Raw genomic sequence first — 24020 nt, forward strand, 5'->3', positions numbered from 1 at the left:
TATAATGTGTCGCTTTTCACAAATTATATATGTTTTCATGCTTTGTCACTTTTCTGTCACTTTTCGGGTAAAAACATTTTTATTATTATATATAAATGAATTTTACAAAACCACCGTTACCGTTTTTTGGAAATAAGAGTAGATGTAAAGATATTATATTGAGAGAACTTAAGAAACTACCGAATGGTCTAACATTTGTAGATTTGTTCGGTGGAAGTTTCTATATATCCCATTTATGTCATACAATATTCCCAGACTCAAAGATTATATGCAATGACTTCGACAACTATATGGACCGTCTCAAACATATACCAGACACAAACAATATATTGAAAGAGTTAAAAGAAAAGATACCTATAGGTAAGATGGAACGTATACCATTAGATAACAAAAATATTGTGAGAGAGGTTTTGAAAAAAGCAGAATATATAGACTGGGATAGTATATCTGCTAGACTATTATATAGTGGTTCTATAAGAGTTCATGACATTGAAACACTTATGTCAAAAGTTTTATATCTTAACTATACAAATGTTTTCAAAGAGAACATAGAAAAATATATTAAGGGTATAGAGTTTGTGAGATGTCATTGGACAGAGTTGTATGAAAAATATAAAGACAAGGAAAATGTTTTCTTTATAGTGGACCCGCCGTTCTATAACACATGGGATTTTCAATACCAAGTAGACTGGACTTTGAGAGACTCTTTAGAAACTTTAGACGTTATACATAACCATCCATGCTTTTACTTTACATCTGATAAAAGTGGTTTGGAAAGTGTCATGAAATGGCTAGAAGATATAAACGACTATGAGTTTAGATATGACAAGATAGAATATGAGAGAGGTCCTATAAACTGGAGAAAGTGTCACAATAAAGAAATTTTATTAGTAAGTAAATGTGGTTTGAAATAGGACTACTTGTTTTAGGTTTTTTCCATTGTGTCATTTATTTATTTGACGTGGCAGAAAAGTACAGAGAATATGAAGATGAACCAATGCCTGCAAATGTTCAGTATATGTACTCGTAAGAGATATTTTTATCTAATATTAAATGGACGCACAGAACTTAGCGAATGCACAGCAACCTGGACAACCAAACCCAGAGAATATTCCAAATGAAGTTAGAATACAAACTGCAATGGCAAACTATGGTCAAGTGCCAACAGATGTACAAATGCAAACTGCCATGTCAAATGACGCTGCGTTAGGTTTGCCACCATGGTATGCAAATATGAGATGGAAAGAGTTTTATACAAACCCTGAAGTGGGATATAAACAACTTTATGCAGATGACGCGAACACAGGAGTTGACCCAGAATATGTTTTCTACCAGAGGAGAAACAGAATGTATGAGCTCCAGTTAAAGAATGCTATGGAACTCAACAGGAAACGCAAAAGACTAGGCGGACATTAGATTTTTACATATAGTAAAATGGGTTTCTTCAGTAAGATAGGAAACTTCTTTCGAAATGTTGGAAGAGGTATATGGAATGGAATAAAATCTGTCGGAAGAGGAGTATGGAACGGTGTCAAAAATATTGGTAAAAGAGTAGGTCAGTTTGTTGGTATTATACCTAAAGACCCTGAACCAGAAGAACAAGCTCCTGTTATACAACAGCCTGAACCTGCACCACAGTCAAGTTGGCAACCAAATCCAACACCTCAACCGTATTAAAAAATTATATTTTTATCGTTCGATAGTAGTTGTATATGAAACTAAGTTCTAAGTAAAACGCATGGTATAATGGAATTATTCTTTTTCTTCCATCTGTAGTAAACCATACTTGAAAGTCTGAAATACTTCCACTTGGTGGTTCGTATAACTTTGTAGGTTTTTCGTAAAAGTCATTTGCCAAGCATAAGAAAGAGTTTTGGGCGCCAGAAAATGAAGCATGAACTATCACAGCATCTTGGTCGAAAACATCTTTAAATAAATATGGTTCATCTCTTGCATATCGACTGTAGATATTTGCTAAAGGAGGTTCAACTTTCTGATTTAACATTCTTTGCAAATAATACCATGACATTGCAGTGAATTCTGTATATATTTGTTCGTCTTTATTTGGATTGTCTTCGTAGATTTGAAATGACACTTGTGAATTTTGTTTGTCATATACAATTCTCACATAAGGTGTGCTATTGGTATTCGCATATTCATCAGCATATTTTGCATAACATGAATTTATTTTATCTTCTATATTTTTTAATGCAGTCTGTAGAGAAGATGAGAGGTCAACTTGTATTAGCTCAATTTCTTCCCACATTTTTCGTTGCCCTTCAGATGTATAATCTATATGAAACCTTACAATAAATGGAAAACTTTTATCTTCTACAGACACAAACTTCATTCTACGAAAGCCAATAGCTTTTGTGACGGATGGGTCTCTTAACCATCTTAATGGGTAGTCAAAACGATAGCCTTCATGCTTTACGGTATCTGTCTCAAACTTTTGACCGACATTAGTAAAAGTTCATCTAATGGTTTAGTTGTAGCAACTCTAGAATTTTCTTTTTCTATTGGAAGCATATTTTATCTATAATAAAAATGTCAAATGAAACAGCGTCTATGAGAGAAATACAACACAACCGACAACTCATTATGCAACTCTAAATAAGAACACAACAAACTTTTAAACTATTCTAAGATATCTAGTCATTGAAAGGGGGTGACTTAAAACTGACAATAAAACCCAATGACAGATGAGTTTCTATTTCAAGACAATAAGAACATAATAATCATAAAATCCCACGAAAAATATAAATGAACTTCTTTTGAAAGCAGATGTTGACAACAAAGCTGACAAAGAATATGTAGACGATGCAATAGCAAAAGAAGAAGAAAGAGCTAACAATGCTTATGCCAACAAAAGAACATACTCATCCTGAACTAGCAGACAAACATATGTTGACAATAAAATGTCAAGTGAAGTGACAAGAGGCTGAAAACGAATATTCTAAAAGACTCATATACATTATATTAACCAAATAATCTTAAGGAAAACATTAGAGACAAAAGCAGATAAGACTCATACACATTCTATATCTGATATTACAAACTTACAACTAACTTTAAACAGGAAAAGTGACGTTGGACATACACATACCATTGCAAATATTACAAACTTACAAGAAACCTTAAACAGTAAAAGTGACGTTGGACATACACATACCATTGCAAATATTACAAACTTACAAGAAACCTTAAACAGTAAAAGTGACGTTGGACATACACATTCTATATCTGAAATAACAGACTTAAACGTTAGCCTTGAAAAGAAAGCAAATAAAACATATGTCAATGAAATATACCAAAGTTTGATAGGAACAACAAAAAATATTGAAACTATTGTTGGTGACTTTTCTGTCAATGAAGAAAATAAATATTTTAGATGGCAGTTTGTACAGTCCTTAAAAAATGGTACACGGTGTAAACTCATTCCGAAAAATAACAATGAAATGTATGTAAGCTATAAAAAGAATGATGGTACACAAGTTAAAGTTCCATTAGACAACAACTGCTACTTAAACTTATATGGAGACGAACAAAAGAAATATTTAAGAGTTTATGAAATGGCAGATATGACATTGCCTGACCCAGCTCCAGCACCATATTATTATGACTATGGAGATGACGACAGAACATCACATGTAGATGAACAAAAGCTAACATTATATTTAGATTATTATAGATATAAAAGATATAATGCAATAGAAAAAACGAGAATAGTCTATTATTATACAGATGACAGAAATAAATATTATAGTCAAGATTTTACCTACCCTGAAAACATAAGATTATATTATAAAAAATATTCTGACACAAACCAGAAGAAACCTGAAATAGTTGCACTATATTTTAAGTTCAAAAGAGACAATCCTATAATATCTCATATGTTTGATTTAATGAACCCAGTAGGTTCTATTTATACATCTATGGAAGCAAGAGGTCCTCAAGTAATGTTTGGTGTTGGTGCATGGGAACAAATAGTCGACAGGTTTTTGTATTGTGCAAACTCTTCAAAGGAAACAGGTGGAAGTAAAACGATTTCAGGTGAAAATTTACCTGCACACAGTCACTACATAGATTTAAGTACATCTCAAGCAGGTTGGCATAAGCATAGATATTGGGATTGGTCAGCAATGACAAAAGGTAAAGGATATGATGTTAAAGACGAGGTTAAGTTTGCTATAAATTGTTACTGGAGTGACACTCAGGGAGAAGGAAACCATACACATTTCGTTTCAGGATATACGCAAACAACGGGACAAAGTAAAGAATATATGCCACCTTACATGACAGTTTACGCATGGTATAGAATTGCTTAGTCGTCATTTTCAACTTCTTTAGCATATTCGTCAGGAGTTGTCTTATATTTGTTAGGAACTGTCTTTGAAAGTATACCACCTTGAACTTTGACAAGTTTGAAACGAGGTCTGGCAATAGTAGTTTTATCTTCTGCTTGCATTGTGTACATTTTGCCATGTTTGCCTAAAACTTCATAATATTCTCTTGTATACTTTCTTCTATTTTTACGAACACGAATGTGAGTACCTGTCGGGTTCCCATTGTTGTCATAGTCAATAGTATTTTCATATGGGTCGCGTTTAGGTATTTCTATTTTTACTTTGTCACCTTTCTGAAGTTTGAAGCCCGGCATTCTTTCTTGTTTGTCTCTTTTGACTAAATTATTAAATATATAGTCTTTCTCTAAGTCAGGGTTGTTTTTCATTTCTTCGGGGGAGTGGTTTCCCAAACCTTTTTGTTTACGGTTATTGTAAATATTTAAAACTTGTCTCATCTTTGCCATGGAGAAGTGTCTATATTTGTCGTCATATGACATTTCATTTGCTTCACCACCTTGTGGTTGGTTTAAGTCTCTTAACATTTTTATACAACCGTCAATGACACCAAGAGCAGAATGGTTTTGGTCGACAATGAAATATTGGTTTACATTTTTTGAACGCAGATAGTTTTTACATCATCTGATTTGAAAGAACTTTCACAGTCAGATGTCAGTTTTGTTGGATGGTATTTGTCAACGAATATTGTCAAAGCAGTTTTCACATCTAAAATATTTTTGGACCATAATGGTATGGCTTCACAGTATCTTGTGTTTTGACCAACAAATATTAACCAGTATGGAGGTCCATCTGTTCTAACTCTCGGAATGTTTTCCAAGATATCCATAAACCAAGCATTTGGTGTTGAACTAAAGATTTTTATCATGAGTGCTTTCTTTGTCGCTTTAGAAACATAGGGGTCCTTGTTTGGATTCGTCATTTTTTACCCTATAAGAAATGGGTTTATTTGGCGCATTAGCAGGAGTTGCATCTAGATTTTTACCCGCAGTGGGAACAATAGCCAGAGGTGCATTTGGAATTGGAAGGAAGATTTTGAGTACATTAGGTATACTTAAAGAGAAAGCACAACCTATTATACAAACTGTACAGAAAGGTTGGGATGTAGCACGAGATGCAACAAATCCTATTCCAAATCCTGAAACAAGAGGAAAAGTTCAAGGATGGATGGACAATGTAGGAAGACAAGCAGGAAACTATTATAACAAAGCAAATGACTACTATAACCAAGCAGGATACTATATGGACCAAGGTGAAAGATTCTTTAACAGAGGATATAACCATGCACAACAGTGGGTAAACAATAACCAACCGCAACCACCTCAAACTTGGGGAATGTAAAATTTTTTACTGAGATGAAATGAACAATACAGCATTGAGACAAATGAGTTCAAGATGGATTTGTCGGCTTCCACCTTTTACACCACGTGTTTGTAAAGTTCTTCCTATACCTCAGGAAGTTTTAGACCGACTTAAAAAACCTAAACAACCAGTTGAAAACAAACCAAACTAAATTTTTTTACTGAGATGAAATGACCGAAGAAGTTGAAACGGTAGATTTGACACCACAAACAAAAAGTTCAGAACCATTGTCAAAACCTGTCAAAGAACTTACAGATGAAGAGAAAAATTCAATAATAGAAAGTGCCAGGTCTGGAAATACAAACCCCAACTATAAAGTCACTTTTCATAGAAATGGAACGGCTAGTATCTCAAAAAAGAAACAGACTCTCACAAATAAAATATTGAAGTCTGAAGGAGCTTTCGAGACAACAGATGGAAAAGTTTACTTCACTGACCAACAGTTCATTATAGAACATCTCATTGACTTAGAGTCGAAATATTCTAAACTTTACAACAAACACAAAAAGTTGAAAGGAAAACAAAAACAAATGGCATATGATATTTATGAAGATGTTGACGACACAACTGTTCCTGCAAGTGAAGTAAAGCCAGAGGAACCGAAAAGTGACGAAAAACCGATAGAAGAAGAAAAACCAAAAACTGAAGATAAACCAAAACCAAAGTTTAGTTTCCAAACTAAACCAAGTCAACCTTCATTAGCTGGTATGGGTTGGCGTCAAAGACTTATGGCAGCAGGCGGTTATGTAAAGTAAAGAAAAAAATATTTTTTTTATTTTTATAAAAATGCCCCCATATAGAATGGACAGAAAGTCTGCTAGAATAAAAGCAGAGTTGCAAAGATATGGTTGGAGAGTTTCGAAGAATTTTAAATATAGGAAGGGAAGACCCATAAAAGTCTATGACAAATTGTCTGGTCTTCGCTACAAAATGGATTTGGAAACAGCACGTGCCAATTATCCAAACAGACTAGAGAGGTTAGAAGAAGAACGTCTTATGGACATGCCTTTCGATGTTAGTGAACCTCAAGTTGAAGGACACGACGGCTTTGCCAGATTCTACTGGAAACATGACGAACAATTGCATCCTTTGAGAAGGAAAAAAGGAAAAGGTGAAGACGCACATGCTCCCATGGAAAGAACAAGATATGCATATGAAAAGTATCGTGAAGTTAGAAGTCAAATTACATCTGGTCGAACCTTTACAGTAAACTTTGACAAGGAAAGAACAAAGAAGGCTTCATGGGAGTACTTGCTGCAATTCAAGACGGAAATAAGAAAGGACACAATCTCAGATTGACCATAACAGATTTGGATGGTCACATTTACTATGCACATGGCAATGAACAAACAGCCGCAAAACTTCTTGACGCTTTCAAGACTACAAAGAGAGAACAAATGGTTGACTCCGACTCAGACATTTTGAATGCAATTGAAGGAATTGCAAGTGTCAAGTTCGAATGGTACCAACCTAACCCTCAAGCAGTCAGACAACATGCTGGATACTTCCCGTTCATAAATAAGTCTGACATTGACTTGACAAGGTATGGAATTTACAATTCAATTGAAACAATTGTCAACGAACCTTGCATTCTTACATGTCTCAGGAACTCTGGTCTTGTTACAGATGAGAAGATGAAGTATCTTGAGTCATGTGTGAAGACAAGGTACATTCTCAGAGGTCAATTGGCAAAAATTGCACCGTTGGCAAATGTCAATATCCGAGTCAACATACCTACAGCTAAAGGTTCTTCACATGACGACTATGTTGTTGACAAAGACTTACCATGGTTGAAGATTGTAATTGTCCACAACCACTTCATGTTGAACGAAAGTCTTACAAACCCATTCTTTGGTAAAAGTAAGTGCAACATTGTCAGAGCTGTAAACATTCTTTTCGAGAAAGGTTTGTTGGAACCAATTCCAGATGACAAGCTGACAGAAACTTTTGTACCAAAAGACGAAACAAACTTTTCATTGTTAGCAAGACCAAAAGTTGTTCCAGACAAAGTTCTAGTACAAAAGAAGTACACAGTTCCACAAGGGGTTGGTATGTTCGGATACCAACCTGAACCAGAAGAACTTCCAATGAGGTTGCAAGAACTTCAAGATGCTATAAACAAACTTCCATTGAGACATCCAATTGACGTCAAATTGTATTGGAGAGCATCTGAGTTAGGTCAGAAGGTTTTATATGAAACAGGTTGCTTCGACGATGTTTATGAGATAACAGGAGAAGTTTCTCAGAAGATAAGAGACTCAGTTGAATTTCCACAACTGACCAATTGGTTGCGACAAGTTCGACTCAGATGAAAAGATATACTATGTCGACCTTAACGCTGCATACATGAGGTTTGTCCAATATATTCCGACTGGAATTCCAAACGAAGATGGTGAGTTCCCGGAAGGAACTATACAGTTGGAAAAGTCATACAACAACTGTATGATATTAGGAAAGCTTCAAACCCCAAACTTGCAATGACACTCAAATTGCTTATGAATTCGACATGGGGATATTCCATTAAGAAACCTCAAGAGATGAAGAGTAAACATTATGAGAAGGTCGACAACTTTGTTGAAAGGTTTTCTCCTTTTGTTTTGAAGTACGAATTCACTCAAGGTCAAAGTGGCTTAGTAACCACATTAAAACCTATTGTCGAACATTGGTCTTACCCTCAGTTCGCAAAGGCAGTCCTTGACAACTACAATGAGTTCTTCTCGGAAGTCAAATCCAAAGTGAAGGTTTACTATGAGAACATTGACGCACTCATGACGAACGAAGAAGGATACAACAAACTCATTGAAATGGGAATGGTCGGTGAAAAGATGGGCTGTTTTAAGCTAGATAAAGTATTTTCCGAAGTTCATGTAATATCGAAAAGGAAATATTGGGGCATACTTGAAGACGGCACAGAAATAAAACATTGCATGAAGTAAAAAAATTTATTTTAAAAAAGTGACATTTTTTTTATTTTATTTGAAATGTACGCTGAGTTTGTTGGAGAAGACCGTTGGGAAACTTGTTTGTTAGATGAGAAATATGAAATGGCATACCATTTTAAAACAATATATTTTTACATATATTAAATGCTTCAGGTTGAAAAACAAAGAACAAAAGTAGCAGATACAAAACCGTTAGACTATATCTTTACAAATGCTGGTAGGACTATTTCAGATGAAAAAATTTCATCCCGAGCATACAGGTTTGACTATCCAATTCGTTGGCTTCAAAGTCCTTCAGATGCAAAGGCAATAGGATTTAGAAGAGTTTTGTTTTCAAATAGAACTAACGCATTTATTTCGCAGTATATTTTCATGGGCAGTATGAAGGTTCTGATGGTCTAATAGACAAATTTGACGAAATGAGAATCTTTACAGTTCGTTCAGACGAAAGTCTTGAGAAAACTCTAGATGACTTTCAAACTCAAATGAACAAATATTATTGGGAATTTCAAAAAAAATACGACTCTTTACTAAATGGAACATACTATCTGAAACTAGAATATGACAAGATGAACTCCACCGTTTCATTTCAAAAGATTGAAATTAACCCTCCAAGAGATACAGAGTTTTTATTTTGGGAAGTAGACAAACGTTCTTGGGCACAATTTCTTCGGTTACTAAACCAGAACGAACCATTACCACCAGATGGTCCATTTAAATTTATACTTCCACCAGCAGATTTGATGGTTTATAGAAACGTGTTTGACCCTCAAAATGTTATGTGTCATGCAAGTTTCAGTTCAAGCAACAATAGTTTTCTATGTATTGGTAAGGACTTTTATGACTTTGCTTCTAAATTCTACGAACCATCTAGTAACAGTTTCTCTGACTTTCAAGTTTGGTTCACAACAAATGGTGTGCAACATATTATTCCATTGTACTATGACTTTTATCTCGAATTGTCTTTCATATATAACTACGGAAAAGTGCTGAAAAAGTATTGAATGTGAAGATATTAGAAAATAACATTTTTTCTAACATCGTAGAAAACTCATGAAAACAATTTATTTTTGACACTTTCACAAAAAACATAAAAAAAGTGAGTTAAAATGAGATGTTTACTGAACTGGCTGAATGTCGCCTTCTGTAGTTATGTAGAATGGTTGACCAGAGAAGTGAAGGAGACCCTTGAGAATTTGGTTCATTCTTGGGAAAGGGTTCTCTCTGTTTGGAAGTAGTATCCAAGGACGCTTGGCAAAGAACTTTATAATGGCTTCTTTCTTTGCTTGCTTTATGTCGTCGTAGGCTGTCCCGTCTGGTATTTGAATTGGAATTCCAGTCGAAGTCTCGAGATTCAAGGCAGCCCTTCCCGTTATCCAACCGTTAACAAGCTTGCCTTTTACATTCTGCCTGAGGAAGTCTTTAACAAGCTCGTTAATTTCAATTAGGTAAATTGCCTCGTCGGTAGGTTCGACCTCGACCATTGCTACTGTCAGAAAAAGTACTGCTACTGTCAGAAAAAGTACTGCTACTGTCAGTAAAAGTACTGCTAGTAGCAGTAAAACTGCTGCTACTGTCAGTAAAAAGGAAAATTTGAGAGGGTTTTCGACGATAAAGTACTGCTACTGTCAGTAAAAGTACTGCTACTGTCAGTAAAAGTACTGCTACTGTCAGAAAAAGTACTGCTACTGTCAGAAAAAGTACTGCTACTGTCAGTAAAAGTACTGCTAGTAGCAGAGATTTTTATCGTTGTGGTCCGACGGTTAAGCCACAAACGAATGTCCGACGTCCCACCAACCGAGTCCATTCCCAAACCAGAGGAACCTAAAGAACCACAACAGTCTCCTCAGCAACCTCAGTTCCAGCAAGTACCTCCGAATTACTACCAATTTCCACCTCAAGGTTACTACCCACCACAAGGCTTCCCGAACTACCCTCCTCAGCCTATGCCTTACTGCCCCAACCCTTGGATGTTCCAGCAAGCTCCACCCCAGCAATTCCAATCTCAGTCCAAGAGAGACCAAGACTTCGAAGAAGGTCTGAACCGCTTACGCAAAGAGTATGCTACAGCTCCAATTGAGAGAAAGTTGTTCCCGGACCAAAAATATAATTTAGGTGAAGAGGTGAGATTTCACCTCTTTTTTCACCTGTTTTTTCACCCTCTTGAATTTTCATGAATTTTATATATTAATGTTTTCGTTAAGCCACTTTGTGCCGTCAGTCAGTCAGTCAGTCAGTTTAGGAAAGACTTTAGAAAGTTGTTGGAAAATAAGTCCTGGGAAGAGTATTATAAGGCATTTTGTGAAGAATATAGCAACCGCCGGAATTCGGACTGTTGCTTTTTATACAAAATTCATGCAGGAAATTCTTGAGTTTTGGTTGAAAGAATACGGTGGAGCCAAAATTGGCTCGACCTCAAAACAAGCATTTTATGAGCTTACAAAGGGTGTTATGAATGAATTCAAAGGTATTTACATACATCCTGACCTCGTTCATTTTGTTGCTGAATTCAGCAAAAATATAATTTAGGTGAAGAGGTGAGATTTCACCTCTTTTTTCACCTGTTTTTTCACCCTCTTGAATTTTCATGAATTTCCTTAAGATAGAAAAAATAAAGTTAGTTTTATTTTTATTTATTTTTTTATTTTGTATGTAAGAACAGATATGTCAACAATCGGCACAACAACAATTCAAACAACAGCACCAAACTTGTTAGTCATGAATCCAACATCTATGTTAGTAGAAATGAAAAGCTTCATTCCTTCTTCATATACTTTCGAAACAGAAATACAAAGAATAAAGCAGGAACTTTTAACAAGTAATTTAGACTGTAGTGCGAAAGATGAAACAAATGAACAGTATCTTTATGAAATGGAGGACCTCATCGACCATTTGCCTAAACTACCTGAAATTCAGCAGCAAAAACTAACTATTCCTGAATTCGACGAAATTGAAGTCAAAGCAACTGACTCAGTAGAAATAAAGAAGTTCATACGAAAGGTAAATTATGAATTCCTTGGTTTTCATTGCAACCATAAAGTTATGGACAAAGATTGCGACATGGTATATAAGAACATCTCTGACATATATAAATCTGGTGAGTTTAAGACATACGACAACTTTGTTTCATTAGCTGCAAAATGTGTATGGCAGATAAGAGATAAAGATAGAAGAGGTAAGGTATGGAATGAACAGATAAAACCAACTGCTTCAGATTTAAAGAAAACCATTGACGCCTTGGTTGTTTTAGCAGGTAAGGTTTCAGAATATAACGCAAAAATGAACCCGCAATGTTCTAAATGTAAAGCAGCAATGAGGAAATATAACTACTCCGTCAAAGAGATAGAAAGAATGCGAAACGACTATGCAGACTTAAAGAAAGAAGCAGAAAAGCCAGCAGAAAATAAAATGGACATGTTAGAATTTCTGAACAAAAACTATCCAACTGCTGACGATTTCCTTCTATCTGACGTCAAGAAGAAGTATAAAGAAACCTTCAGCATTGTTAAAACATTCGATGTACTAAAAGAAGAAATAGAAGCTACGAAACTGTTTAGGATTTCAAATATACATCGTACAATTCATGTAAAACGCTTATAAAATAACTGGGGTGAAAATTAGGTGAAAAAAGAGGTGAAATCTCACCTCTTCACCTAAAATATATTTTTATTGAATTCAGCAACAAAATTCTGAGTAAAATAATTTTTAGGGCATGTGTCAAACCGTTGAGTTTTCACAAAATTTAAAAAATAACGTTTACCATGTGAAACGTTTATAAAATAACTGGGGTAGAAATGAGGGTAGATATCGGGTTAGATCTAACCATCTACCCTAAAATATATTTTTATTGAATTCAGCACAAAAATCATGAATTTCCTTAAGATAGAAAAAATAAAGTTAGTTTTATTTTTATTTATTTTTTTATTTTGTATGTAAAGACAGATATGTCAACAACAGAGAACACAACAACAGTTATAGTCCATGAAGCTATAAATGAAGAATACGAGTACATACAGTTTAACAAACAACTCCGTCTCATTCGTTCAGTCAAAGACGATATGTACCAAATGCAAAGTATTTTGACAGCATGTTTTGCACCCGACAATAAGAAACCACAAGACTGGTTTAGGAACCAAAGCACTATTGAACTATTAAATGAAGCTGAAAATTCGACTACGAGAAAAATTGCCAAACGGTTTGAGAGGATATTATGTACATAGACTTCTTGTAAATGTGTAATAAACAGAAATTCATCAAAAGTGACAGCTCTCAATTTTTAGACATTTGTAAATTCTAAATTGAATGAGAAAAATGAAATAATACTAAGCATAATACAATATTCTAGATTTAATTATAATTAGGAAAAAGTTAGTTTTGAGAGTACTTTTCATAGGCATATAGAATGAAATCTTCTGAAAAATAATATCACATAAACTCATATTATTTTCTAATATATAACTATTTTATATAAAAATCAAATTCAATGATCTTAAAAGCGAAGGATAAACCTCAAAAATTACGAATATAATGAGTGGGAATATAATGCTTATCTATCATAAAACCATATGAAATATTAATTTTTGCTTTACGCCTAATTTTTGACGACAATTAGCAAAAAATGTTAAATGTTAACACTCAGTCCATTTGAATATGAAAAATAAAATTGACTTTGATTAAATGTTTTTATTTATCATGCAATTCTTCTTGCGACCGGGGCGGCGACAAATTTGCCCAGCCAGTATAGTATTCAATTTTTTTGCATTTTTTTAAGGGTGCACACGAGAGGATCATGTAAACTTCAGAATATAGCTTCTTAAGGGTGCACCCATATGTACGTTTATTTGAGAGGAGGAGGATTACCCTCTCAATTTTGAGGGATTCGTTAGTTTATTTTCTCGATGAATATGCAATAAAATTTGATTTTTACCTTATCAATATACTTCATCTAATATACACATGTTCATGTAAAAACTTTTTTCCAAAATCCTCAGGAATTAAGGGATTTTTGAATTTTAAGAATTTTTTTCGAATGTTTTCGAAAAAAAAAATATTTTCAGAACAGCCTTAACGGCTAAGATTTAGGAACAATGTTAAGTATCAAAAAGAAAGGAGGTCTGATATAGACACATATATCGTTGAAGGTTGAAAAAATCTCTAATATTTGAGCCCAAAATTTCAAATTTTAATTTTTTGAAAAAAGAGGCCACCCGTATGTACGTTTATTTGAGAGGAGGAGGATTATATTTTTGAAAGGGTGAAACATTATGAATATGTTAATTATATAATAATATGTATTATTATAAAAAAGAAAAAATAAAGCACGTTAAAATTTTTCTTTCTTGATTTTTTACAAAATCTACTTAGAATTATGCAAAATATGACTAAATAATTATAAATTTCAAGTTAAATTTTAATTTTGATAAATAATTTAAATTTCAAAATATCAAGTTCAGTTCGACTATGTATGTAGTAATTCCTCAATAAAGTGCCAAAACCCTATTAAAATATATAAACATTTTCAACATTTTAATGTTTTTTATTTAAAAATTTGATGGAATATGAGCTTCAAACAATTATTATGTAAATAAAAATAATTAAATATAATGTATTTATTCGTATTACAACCGTAGTAAGTCGATTCTTCCTTTCTTCTACTGAGTTTTGAATTTGATTTCGAATTGTAAAGAGATTCAAAGGGAAAATACTAGCGGATAAAAACTACCTCCATGAAAGGGTCATAATGGAGTCAAGTTGTATTTTTTTGATATTTTTTTGCTTTTCGAGCCTAAATAGGTAGCCAAGATAATGCCTAAAAATAAGGTTCTAAATTCTGAAGTTTACATGATCCTCTCGTGTGCACCCTTTAAAAAAATGCAAAAAAAAGTAATAAAATAAAAAAATTTTTAGTATCGATAATCTGAAATATGTTGTTTACTTAAGCCGCTCGCTTCGCTCGCGGCTTAGTTTCGTAGTTTCGTACAATCTTTTTTCGAATCTGTTCTTTTCTTAAGCCGCGAGCGAAGCGAGTGGCTTTTTATTTTTTTTAATTTTTTTTCTTTCTTACTTTTTTTTTCCCCTTACTTACAAATTTGATAGTAACTTACTAAATCTCTCTATCATATAATAATAAATTAATCCATTTTTTGTTTCAAATCTGACACTTTACATTTCTGACATGTAAACCCGTCACTTTTCACTTCACCTCACTGGGCAAGTTTGTGCCCCCCTCTTAAATGTTAACACTCAGTCCATTTGAATATGAAAAATAAAATTGACTTTGATTAAATGTTTTTATTTATCATGCAATTCTTCTTGCGACCAAAGATTTGAATAAAAGTTCAAAAAATAAGATAGCTTAAAAAATAATATACGGTAGTGTTTACTAATAGATGAATAGTATATAAATTCTATTAAAATGGATTTGATCCAAAAAATATATAAAATTTGATCATAAATAAAATCGTTTTAAATTACTTCTTCATTTAAATTATAACAATTATTTTTGGTTTTATATTTTTTTGGATCAAATCCATTTTAATAGAATTTATATACTATTCATTATTAGTAAACACTACCGTATATTATTTTTTAAGCTATCTATTTTTTGAAATTTTATTCAAATCTTTGGTCGCAAGAAAATTGCATGATAAATAAAAACATTTAATCAAAGTCAATTTTATTTTTCATATTCAAATAGACTGAGTGTTAACATTTAACATTTTTTTGCTAATTGTCGTCAAAAATTAGGGCGTAAAGCAAAAAATTAATATTTCATATGGTTTTATGATAGATAAGCATTATATTCCCACTCATTATATTCGTAATTTTTGAGGTTTATCCTTCGCTTTTAAGATCATTGAATTTGATTTTTATATAAAATAGTTATATATTAGAAAATAATATGAGTTTATGTGATATTATTTTTCAGAAGATTTTGTGTTCTTCTTCAAAATTTTATTTTTTTATTAAAAAGAATCTTTACGAAATATACATTTACTTTAATTAATATTTAAAAACGTGCTCTATCAAAAGTTCCAAAAATTCAATATTTTAGCTTTTCTGAGGTGTCACTTTTGATGAATTTCTGTTTACAACAAATGCTGTTGCAATGTGGGCTTCGCCTCGTTATGCTTGGTATATTTACAGACTTCTTGACGAAATTCATAGACAAGAACGTGAAGAGATGGAAAACAAGCTTGAAGCAAAAGACAAAAGCATTCAGAAAAGAATACCACGTTCGGTACCAAAAGGTAAGGAAAAGAACTATAAGTATATGATTTATACTGAAGAGATGGAAAATGAAGAAGATAAAGATATGGTTATGTTGCATTTAGTCAGAAGAAACAACAAAAGCTTTTACGACCTTGCTAAGATTTACAAATCTGACAGAAATTGGTTCTATCGCGAAAACTTACCGATTTCAATGACCCCAAATGAAGATGTGAAACAAATAGTTCAAGATACGTTACCTCAAACACACTATGATATGAAAGGTTGTACAATACTTACCTTCAAAGAAGACTTACCGCTACTGAAAGAAAAAATAACAGAGTATTTTGACAACTTCAAACATGTAGGGTAGATGAACCATTTATTTTTATTGACTTTTTACAATTTGAACTTTGTTTGCGTAGATATGAATTCTGAAAGAAGTATGAGGGTCTTGTATGACTTTGTACTTCTCCCATAGTTCATGTCTGTCAAACTTACCTGCCATGGACTCTTTCATAAGTTCCATGAAATCGTCTTCGGACAATCCGGGGAAAAGTATTATGTCAGTAAGTATTCTCTTTACATCCTTACTTAAACTCTTTGCTGTCTGTACACAAATGACAACTGAGATGTTAAAGTGTCTGAGCTTCTTAAGAATTCGACACATATCTTGTTCTCTGTTCTTTAACAAAGGATGAGAAGCAAAGTCATCTAAGATAAGAAGACATCTATGAGGGTAAGTCTTCCAATCGTAAGATTGCAATTTCTTCGAAATGTATTCTATCTCTTTCTGTTGTTTCTGAAGTGTTTCTTCTCTAATATTCTCTGCATTTCCTCATTTGGTCTTTGAACTTAGAATTTATATACTCATTTATAGCATTATACTTCAAAACTCTTCTTTGGTACTTCTTTATCCAATCTAACAACTCAGTATCTTTATACATACTAACTTAGACTTCTTTATAATATCTTTGAACGAATTGACGGTTTGGTCAAATTGACCAGAAGTCGAACAAATAACAACTAACTCATAGAATGGGTTCTTCTCATCTAGTTCTTGTTGTTGTGCAGCCATTTTAAGATAAGTGAAAGTCTTACCAGACCAGGTGGAGGTTAGAAGAAAGAACGTCTTATTGGACATGCCTTTCGAATGATTAGTGAACCTCAAGTGAAGGACACGACGGCTTTGCCAGTTCTACTGGGAACATGAACGAACAATTTGCCATCCTTTGAGAAAGGGAAAAAGAAAGGTGAAGACGCACATGCTCCCATGGAAGTAACAAGATATGCATATGAAAAGTTATCGCTGAAGTTAGAAGTCAATTAATCTGGTCGACCTTTACAGTAAACTTTGGACAAAGGATAAGAACAAAGAAGGCTTCATGGGAGTACTTGCTCAATTCAAGACGGAAATAAGAAAGGACACAATTCTCAGATTGACCATAACCAAGATTTGGGATGCGGTCACATTTTACTATGCACATTGGCAATGAACAAACAGCCGCAAAACTTCCTTGACGCTTCAAGACTAACAAAAGAGAGAACAACATGGTTGACTCCGAACTCAGAACATTTTGAATGCAATTGAAGGGAATTGCAAGTGTCAAGTTCGAATGGGGAACCAACCAACCCTCAAGCAGTCAGACAACATGCTGGATACTTCCCGTTCATAAATAAGTCTGACATTGACTTACAAGGATGGAATTTACAATTCAATTGAAACAATTGTCAACGAAACCCTGCAATTCTTACTATTCAGGAACTCTGGTCTTGTTACAGATAGAAAGATGAAGTATCTTGAGTCATGTGTGAAGACAATGGTACATTCTCGAGTCAATTGGCCAACAAATTGCACCGTTGGCAAAGTGTCAATTATCCGAGTCAACAATCCTAACAGCTAAAGGTTCTTTCCCATGAAAACTATGTTCGTGACAAGACTTTACCATTGGTTGAAGATTGTAATTGTCCACAAACCACTCATGTTGAACGAAAGTCTTTACAACCCATTCTTTGTAAAATAAGTGCAACATTGTCAGAGCTGTAATACAATCTTTTCGAGAAAGTTCTGTTGGAACCAATTCCAGATATACAAGCTTGACAGAAACTTTGTACCAAAAGACGAACACAAACTTTTCATTGTTAGCAAGACGGCAAAAAGTTGTCAGACAACAGTTCTAGTACAAAAGAAGTACTACAGTTCCACAAGGGGTTGTATGTTCGGATACGCACTCTGAACCAGTAAGAAACTTCCAATGAGGTTGCAAGAAACTTCAAGAATGCTATAAACAAACTTCCATGAGACACAAAGTTGACGTCAAATTGTATTGAGAGAGATTCTGATTAGGTCAGAAGGTTTTATATATGCAACAGGGTTGCTTCGACGATGTTTATGAGAATAACAGGAGAGTGTTTCTCAGAAGCATCAGAGACTCAGTTGAATTTCCACGACTTAGAACCATTGGTTGCACAAGTTCGACTCAGATGAAAAGATATACTATGGTCGAACTTAACGCTGCATACATGAGGTTTGTCCAATATATTCCGACTGGAATTCCAAAACGAAGATGTGGAGTTCCTGGAAGGAAAAAATCCATACAGTTGGAAAGTCATTACAACAACTGATGATATTAGGAAGCTTCAAACCCATAACTTGCAATGACACTCAAATTGCTTATGAATTCGACATGGGGGAATATTCCATTAAGAAAACCTCAAGCAGATGAAGAGTAAAACATTTATGAGGAAGGTTCGACAACTTTGTTGAAAGGTTTTCTCTTTTGTTTTGAAGTACGAATTCACTCAGGTCAAAGTGGCTTAGTAACCACATTAAAACCTATTGTCGAACATTGGTCTTACCCTCAGTTCGCAAGGCATCCTTGACAACTACAATGAGTCTTCTCGGAATGTCAAATCCAAAGTGAGGTTTACTATGAAACATTGACCCACTCATGACGAACGAAGAAGGATACAACAAACTCATTGAAATGGGAATGGTCGGTGAAAAGATGGCTGTTTTAAGCTAGATTAAGTATTCCGAAGTTCATGTAATATCGAAAAGGAATATTGGGCGCCATACTTGAAGACGGCACAGAAATAAAACATTGCATGAAGTAAAAAATTTATTTTAAAAAAGTGACATTTTTTTTATTTTATTGAAATGTACGCTGAGTTTGTTGAGAAACCGAGTTGGGAAACTTTTTGTTAGATGAGAAATATGAATGGCATACCATTTTAAAACAATATATTTTTACATATATTAAATGCTTCAGGTTGAAAACAAAAGAACAAAAGTAGCAGATACAAACCGTTAGACTATATCTTTACAATGCTGGTATGGACTATTTCAGATGAAAAAATTCATCCGAGCATACAGGTTTGACTATCCAATTCGTTGGCTTCAAAGTCCTTCAGATGCAAAGGCAATAGGATTTAGAAGAGTTTTGTTTTCAAATAGAACTAACGCATTTATTTCGCAGTATATTTTCATGGGCAGTATGAAGGTTTGATGGTCTAATAGACAAATTTGACGAAATGAGAATCTTTACAGTTTCGTTCAGACGAAAGTCTTGAAGAAAACTCTAGATGACTTTCAAATCAAATGAACAATATTATTGGGAATTTCAAAAAAATACGACTCTTTACTAAATGGACATACTATCTGAAACTAGAATATGACAAGATGAACTCCACGTTTCATTTCAAAAGATTGAAATTAACCCTCAAGAGATACAGAGTTTTTTATTTGGGAAGTAGACAACGTTCTTGGCACAATTTCTTCGTTACTAAACCAGAACGAACCATTACCACCAGATGGTCCATTTAAATTTATACCTCCACCAGCAGATTGATGGAGTTTATAGAAACGTGTTTGACCCTCAAAATGTTATGTGTCATGCACAGTTTCAGTTCAAGCAACAATAGTTTTCTATGTATTGGTAAGACTTTTATGACTTTGCTTCTAAATTCTAACGAACCATCTCAGTAACAGTTTCTCTGACTTTCAAGTTTGGTCACAACAAATGCGTGTGCAACATTATTCCATTGTTACTATGACTTTTATCTCGAATTGTCTTTCATATATAAACTTACGGAAATGCTGAAAAAAGTATTGAATGTGAAGATATTAGAAAATAACATTTTTCTAACATCGTAGAAAACTCATGAAAACATTTATTTTTGACACTTTCACAAAAAACATAAAAAAAGTGAGTTAAAATGAGATGTTTACTGAACTGGCTGAATGTCGCCTTCTGTAGTTATGTAGAATGGTTGACCAGAGAAGTGAAGAGACCCTTGAGAATTTGGTTCATTCTTGGAAAGGGTTCTCTCTGTTTGGAAGTAGTATCAGGACGCTTGGCAAAGAACTTTATAATGGCTTCTTTCTTTGCTTGCTTTATGTCTCGTAGGCTGTCCCGTCTGGTATTTGAATTGGATTCAGTCGAAGTCTCAGATTCAAGGCAGCCCTTCCCGTTATCAACCGTGTTAAACAGCTTGCCTTTTACATTCTGCCTGAGGAAGTCTTTAACAAGCTCGTTAATTTCAATTAGGTAAATTGCCTCGTCGGTTAGGTTCGACCTCGACCATTGCTACTGTCAGAAAAAGTACTGCTACTGTCGAAAAAGTACTGCTACTGTCAGTAAAAGTACTGCTCGTAGCAGTAAAAACTGCTGCTACTGTCAGTAAAAAGGAAATTTGAGAGGGGTTTTCGACGATAAAGTACTGCTACTGTCAGTAAAGTACTGCTACTGTCAGTAAAGTACTTGCTACTGTCAGAAAAAGTACTGCTACTGTCAGAAAAGTACTGCTACTGTCAGTAAAAGTACTGCTAGTAGCAGAGATTTTTTATCGTTGTGGTCCGACGGTTAAGCCACAAACGAATGTCGACGTCCCACCAACCGAGTCCATTCCCAAACCAGAGGAACCTAAAGAACCAACAGTTCTCCTCAGCACCTCAGTTCCAGCAGAAGTATCCTCCGAATTAACTACCAATTTCCAACCTCAAGGTTACTACCCACCACAAGGCTTCCCGAACTACCCTCCTCAGCCTAATGCCTTACTGCCCAACCCTTGGATGTTCAGCAAGCTCCACCCAGCAATTCCAATCTCAGTCCAAGAGGAGACCAAGACTTCGAAGAAGGTCTGAACCGCTTACGCAAAGAGTATGCTACAGCTCCAATTGAGAGAAATGTTGTTCCCCGGACCAAAAATAAATTTAGGTGAAGAGGTGAGATTTCACTCCTTTTTTTCACCTGTTTTTTCACCCTCTTGAATTTCATGAATTTTATATTTAATGTTTCGTTAAGCCACTTTGTGCCGTCAGTCAGTCAGTCGTCAGTTTAGGAAAGACTTTAGAAATTGTTGGAAAATAAGTCCTGGGAAGAGTATTATTAAGGCATTTTGTGAAGAATATAGCAACCGCCGGAATTCGGACTGTTTGCTTTTTATACAAATTCCATGCAGGAAATTCTTGAGTTTTGGTTGAAAGAATACGGTGGAGCCAAAATTGGCTCGACCTCAAACAAGCATTTTAATGAGCTTCACAAGGGTGTTATGAATGAATTCAAAGGTATTTACATACATCCTGACCCTCGTTCATTTTGTTGCTGAATTCAGCAAAATATATTTAGGTGAAGAGGTGAGATTTCACCTCTTTTTTCACCTGTTTTTTCACCCTCTTGATTTTCATGAATTTCCTTAAGATAGAAAAATAAAGTTAGTTTTATTTTTATTTATTTTTTTATTTTGTATTAAGAACAGATATGTCACAATCGGCACAACAACAATTTCAAAAACAGCACCAAACTTGTTGTCATGAATCCAACATCTATGTTAGTAGAAATGAAAGCTTCATTCCTTCTTCATATACTTTCGAAACAGAAATACAAGAATAAGCAGGAACTTTTAACAAGTAATTTAGACTGTAGTGCGAAAGATGAAACAAATGAACAGTATCTTTATGAAAATGGAGGACCTCATCGGACCATTTGCCTAAACTAACCTGAAATTCAGCAGACAAAAACTAACTATTCCTGATTCGACGAAATGAAGTCAAAGCAACTGACTCAGTAGAAATAAAGAGTTCATACGAAAGGTAAATTATGAATTCTTGGTTTTTCATTCAACCATAAAGTTATGGCAAAGATTGCGGACATGGTATATTAAGAACATCTCTGACATATATAAATCTGGTGAGTTTAAGACATACGACAACTTTTGTTTCATTAGCTGCAAAATGTGTTGGCAGATAAGAGATAAAGATAGAAGAGGTAAGGTATGGATGAACAGATAAAACCAACTGCTTCAGATTTAAAGAAAACCATTACGCCTTGGTTGTTTTAGCAGGTAAGGTTTCAGAATATACGCAAAATGAACCCGCTATTTCTAAATGTAAAGCAACAATGAGGAAATATAACTACTCCGTCAAGAGATAGAAAGAATGCGAAACGACTATGCAGACTTAAAGAAAAGAAGCAGAAAAGCCAGCAGAAAATAAAATGGACATGTTAGAATTTCTGAAACAAAACTATCCAACTGCTGACGATATCCTTCTATGCAGTAACGTCAAGAAGAAGTATAAAGAAACCTTCAGCATTGTAAAACATTCGATGTACTAAAAGAAGAAATAGAAGCTACGAAACTGTTTAGGATTTCAAATATTACATCGTACAATCATGTAAAACGCTTATAAATAACTGGGGTGAAAATTAGGTGAAAAAAGAGGTGAAATCTCACCTCTTCACCTAAAATATATTTTATTGAATTCAGCCAACAAATTCTGCAGTAAAATAATTTTGAGGGCATGTGGTCAAACCGTTGAGTTTTCACAAAATTTAAAAATAACGTTTACCATGTGAAAACGTTATAAAATAACTGGGGTAGAAATGAGGGTAGATATCGGGTTAGATCTAACCATCTACCCAAAATATATTTTTATTGAATTCAGCACAAAAATCATGAATTCCTTAGATAGAAAAATAAAGTTAGTTTTATTTTTATTTATTTTTTTTTTGTATATTTGTGTAAGACAGATATGTCAACAACAGAGAACACAACAACAGTTAGTCCATGAAGCTATAAATGAAGATACGAGTTAATACAGTTTAACAAACAACTCCGTCTCATTCGTTCAGTCAAAGACGATATGTACCAAATGCCAAGTATTTTGACAGCTGTTTTGCACCCGACAATAAGAAACCACAAGACTGTTTAGGAACCAAAGCACTATTGAACTATTAAATGAAGCTGAAAAATTCGACTACGAGAAAAAATTGCCAACGGTTTTGAGAGGATATTATGTACATAGACTTCTTGTAAATGTGTAATAAACAGAAATTCATCAAAAGTGACAGCTCTCATTTTTAGACATTTGTAAATTCTAAATTGAATGAGAAAAATGAAATATACTAAGCATAATACAATATTCTAGATTTAATTATTTAATGGAAAAAGTTAGTTTTGAGAGTATTTCATAGGCATATAGAATGAAATCTTCTGAAAAATAATATACATAAACTCATCATTATTTTCTAATATTAACTATTTTATATTAAAAATCAAATTCAATTGATCTTAAAACGCGAGGTAAACCTCAAAAATTACGAATATAATGAGTGGGATATAATGCTTATCTATCATAAAACCATATTGAATATATAATTTTTGCTTTACGCTAATTTTGACGACAATTAGCAAAAATGTTAATGTTAACACTCAGTCCATTGAATATGAAAAAAAAAATTGACTTTGATTAAATGTTTTTATTTATCATGCATTTCTTTTGCGACCGGGGCGGCGACAAATTGCCCGCCAGTATAGTATTCAATTTTTTTTGCATTTTTGGTGCACACGAAGAGGATCATGTAAACTTCTAGATATTAGCTTCTTAGGGTGCACCCATATGTACGTTTATTTGAGAGGAGGAGGATTACCTCTCAATTTTGAGGGATTTCGTTAGTTTATTTTCTCGATGAATATGCAATAAAATTTGATTTTTACCTTATCAATATACTTCATCTAATATACACATGTTCATGTAAAAACTTTTTTCCAAAATCCTCAGAATTAAGGGATTTTTGAATTTAAGAATTTTTTTCGAATGTTTTCGAAAAAAAAAATATTTCAGAACAGCCTTAACGGCTAAGAT

The 24020-nt window shown here is 33.9% G+C and overlaps 12 protein-coding genes and 2 pseudogenes across 14 annotated transcripts, besides 10 other annotated features; 12 read left to right on the top strand and 2 right to left on the bottom strand.

Moving 5' to 3' along the window:
- Nucleotides 1–1053: 1053 nt before the first annotated feature.
- On the top strand, nucleotides 1054–1416 carry TVAGG3_0615470 (uncharacterized protein; the record flags this gene model as incomplete). Its single annotated transcript, XM_001304364.1, has 1 exon — nucleotides 1054–1416. One exon carries the CDS (start codon nucleotides 1054–1056, stop codon nucleotides 1414–1416), a length of 363 nt encoding a protein of 120 aa, XP_001304365.1.
- Nucleotides 1417–1434: 18 nt separating this feature from the next.
- On the top strand, nucleotides 1435–1677 carry TVAGG3_0615480 (serine threonine-protein phosphatase family; the record flags this gene model as incomplete). Its single annotated transcript, XM_001304363.1, has 1 exon — nucleotides 1435–1677. The coding sequence occupies one exon, from the start codon at nucleotides 1435–1437 to the stop codon at nucleotides 1675–1677; it is 243 nt and encodes an 80-aa protein (XP_001304364.1).
- Nucleotides 1678–1681: 4 nt separating this feature from the next.
- Nucleotides 1682–2529, bottom strand: TVAGG3_0615490 (annotated as a pseudogene). The gene has a single exon. A coding segment is annotated over exon 1 (848 nt).
- Nucleotides 2530–2981: 452 nt separating this feature from the next.
- Nucleotides 2982–24020: part of a mobile genetic element that runs on past the window's edge.
- TVAGG3_0615510 (phage tail repeat-like family) lies at nucleotides 3906–4328 on the top strand (the record flags this gene model as incomplete). The annotated part of the gene is made up of 1 exon (XM_051240161.1): nucleotides 3906–4328. One exon carries the CDS (start codon nucleotides 3906–3908, stop codon nucleotides 4326–4328), a length of 423 nt encoding a protein of 140 aa, XP_051086748.1.
- Nucleotides 5301–5702, top strand: TVAGG3_0615520 (uncharacterized protein; the record flags this gene model as incomplete). The annotated part of the gene is made up of 1 exon (XM_051240162.1): nucleotides 5301–5702. One exon carries the CDS (start codon nucleotides 5301–5303, stop codon nucleotides 5700–5702), a length of 402 nt encoding a protein of 133 aa, XP_051086749.1.
- Nucleotides 5894–6478, top strand: TVAGG3_0615530 (phage tail repeat-like family; the record flags this gene model as incomplete). The annotated part of the gene is made up of 1 exon (XM_051240163.1): nucleotides 5894–6478. The coding sequence occupies one exon, from the start codon at nucleotides 5894–5896 to the stop codon at nucleotides 6476–6478; it is 585 nt and encodes a 194-aa protein (XP_051086750.1).
- Nucleotides 8201–8659, top strand: TVAGG3_0615540 (DNA/RNA polymerases family; the record flags this gene model as incomplete). Its single annotated transcript, XM_051240164.1, has 1 exon — nucleotides 8201–8659. The coding sequence occupies one exon, from the start codon at nucleotides 8201–8203 to the stop codon at nucleotides 8657–8659; it is 459 nt and encodes a 152-aa protein (XP_051086751.1).
- Nucleotides 9085–9669, top strand: TVAGG3_0615550 (uncharacterized protein; the record flags this gene model as incomplete). The annotated part of the gene is made up of 1 exon (XM_051240165.1): nucleotides 9085–9669. One exon carries the CDS (start codon nucleotides 9085–9087, stop codon nucleotides 9667–9669), a length of 585 nt encoding a protein of 194 aa, XP_051086752.1.
- TVAGG3_0615560 (uncharacterized protein) lies at nucleotides 9784–10149 on the bottom strand (the record flags this gene model as incomplete). Its single annotated transcript, XM_051240166.1, has 1 exon — nucleotides 9784–10149. One exon carries the CDS (start codon nucleotides 10147–10149, stop codon nucleotides 9784–9786), a length of 366 nt encoding a protein of 121 aa, XP_051086753.1.
- Nucleotides 10444–10842, top strand: TVAGG3_0615570 (uncharacterized protein; the record flags this gene model as incomplete). The annotated part of the gene is made up of 1 exon (XM_051240167.1): nucleotides 10444–10842. The coding sequence occupies one exon, from the start codon at nucleotides 10444–10446 to the stop codon at nucleotides 10840–10842; it is 399 nt and encodes a 132-aa protein (XP_051086754.1).
- On the top strand, nucleotides 11537–12265 carry TVAGG3_0615580 (organellar and viral DNA polymerase type B; the record flags this gene model as incomplete). Its single annotated transcript, XM_051240168.1, has 1 exon — nucleotides 11537–12265. One exon carries the CDS (start codon nucleotides 11537–11539, stop codon nucleotides 12263–12265), a length of 729 nt encoding a protein of 242 aa, XP_051086755.1.
- Nucleotides 12902–12938: a mobile genetic element.
- Nucleotides 13378–13482: a mobile genetic element.
- Nucleotides 13483–14527: a mobile genetic element.
- Nucleotides 14872–14894: a mobile genetic element.
- Nucleotides 15724–15761: a mobile genetic element.
- On the top strand, nucleotides 15849–16247 carry TVAGG3_0615640 (uncharacterized protein; the record flags this gene model as incomplete). The annotated part of the gene is made up of 1 exon (XM_051240169.1): nucleotides 15849–16247. The coding sequence occupies one exon, from the start codon at nucleotides 15849–15851 to the stop codon at nucleotides 16245–16247; it is 399 nt and encodes a 132-aa protein (XP_051086756.1).
- Nucleotides 16278–23069: a mobile genetic element.
- TVAGG3_0615660 (uncharacterized protein) lies at nucleotides 18239–18499 on the top strand (the record flags this gene model as incomplete). Its single annotated transcript, XM_051240170.1, has 1 exon — nucleotides 18239–18499. One exon carries the CDS (start codon nucleotides 18239–18241, stop codon nucleotides 18497–18499), a length of 261 nt encoding a protein of 86 aa, XP_051086757.1.
- Nucleotides 20093–21020, top strand: TVAGG3_0615670 (annotated as a pseudogene). Its single transcript has one exon. A coding segment is annotated over exon 1 (928 nt).
- Nucleotides 23197–23232: a mobile genetic element.
- Nucleotides 23663–23762: a mobile genetic element.
- Nucleotides 23763–24020: part of a mobile genetic element that runs on past the window's edge.

The sequence above is a fragment of the Trichomonas vaginalis genome, chromosome III (assembly GCF_026262505.1).
Source record: "Trichomonas vaginalis G3 chromosome III, whole genome shotgun sequence".
Lineage (NCBI taxonomy): Eukaryota > Parabasalia > Trichomonadida > Trichomonadidae > Trichomonas > Trichomonas vaginalis.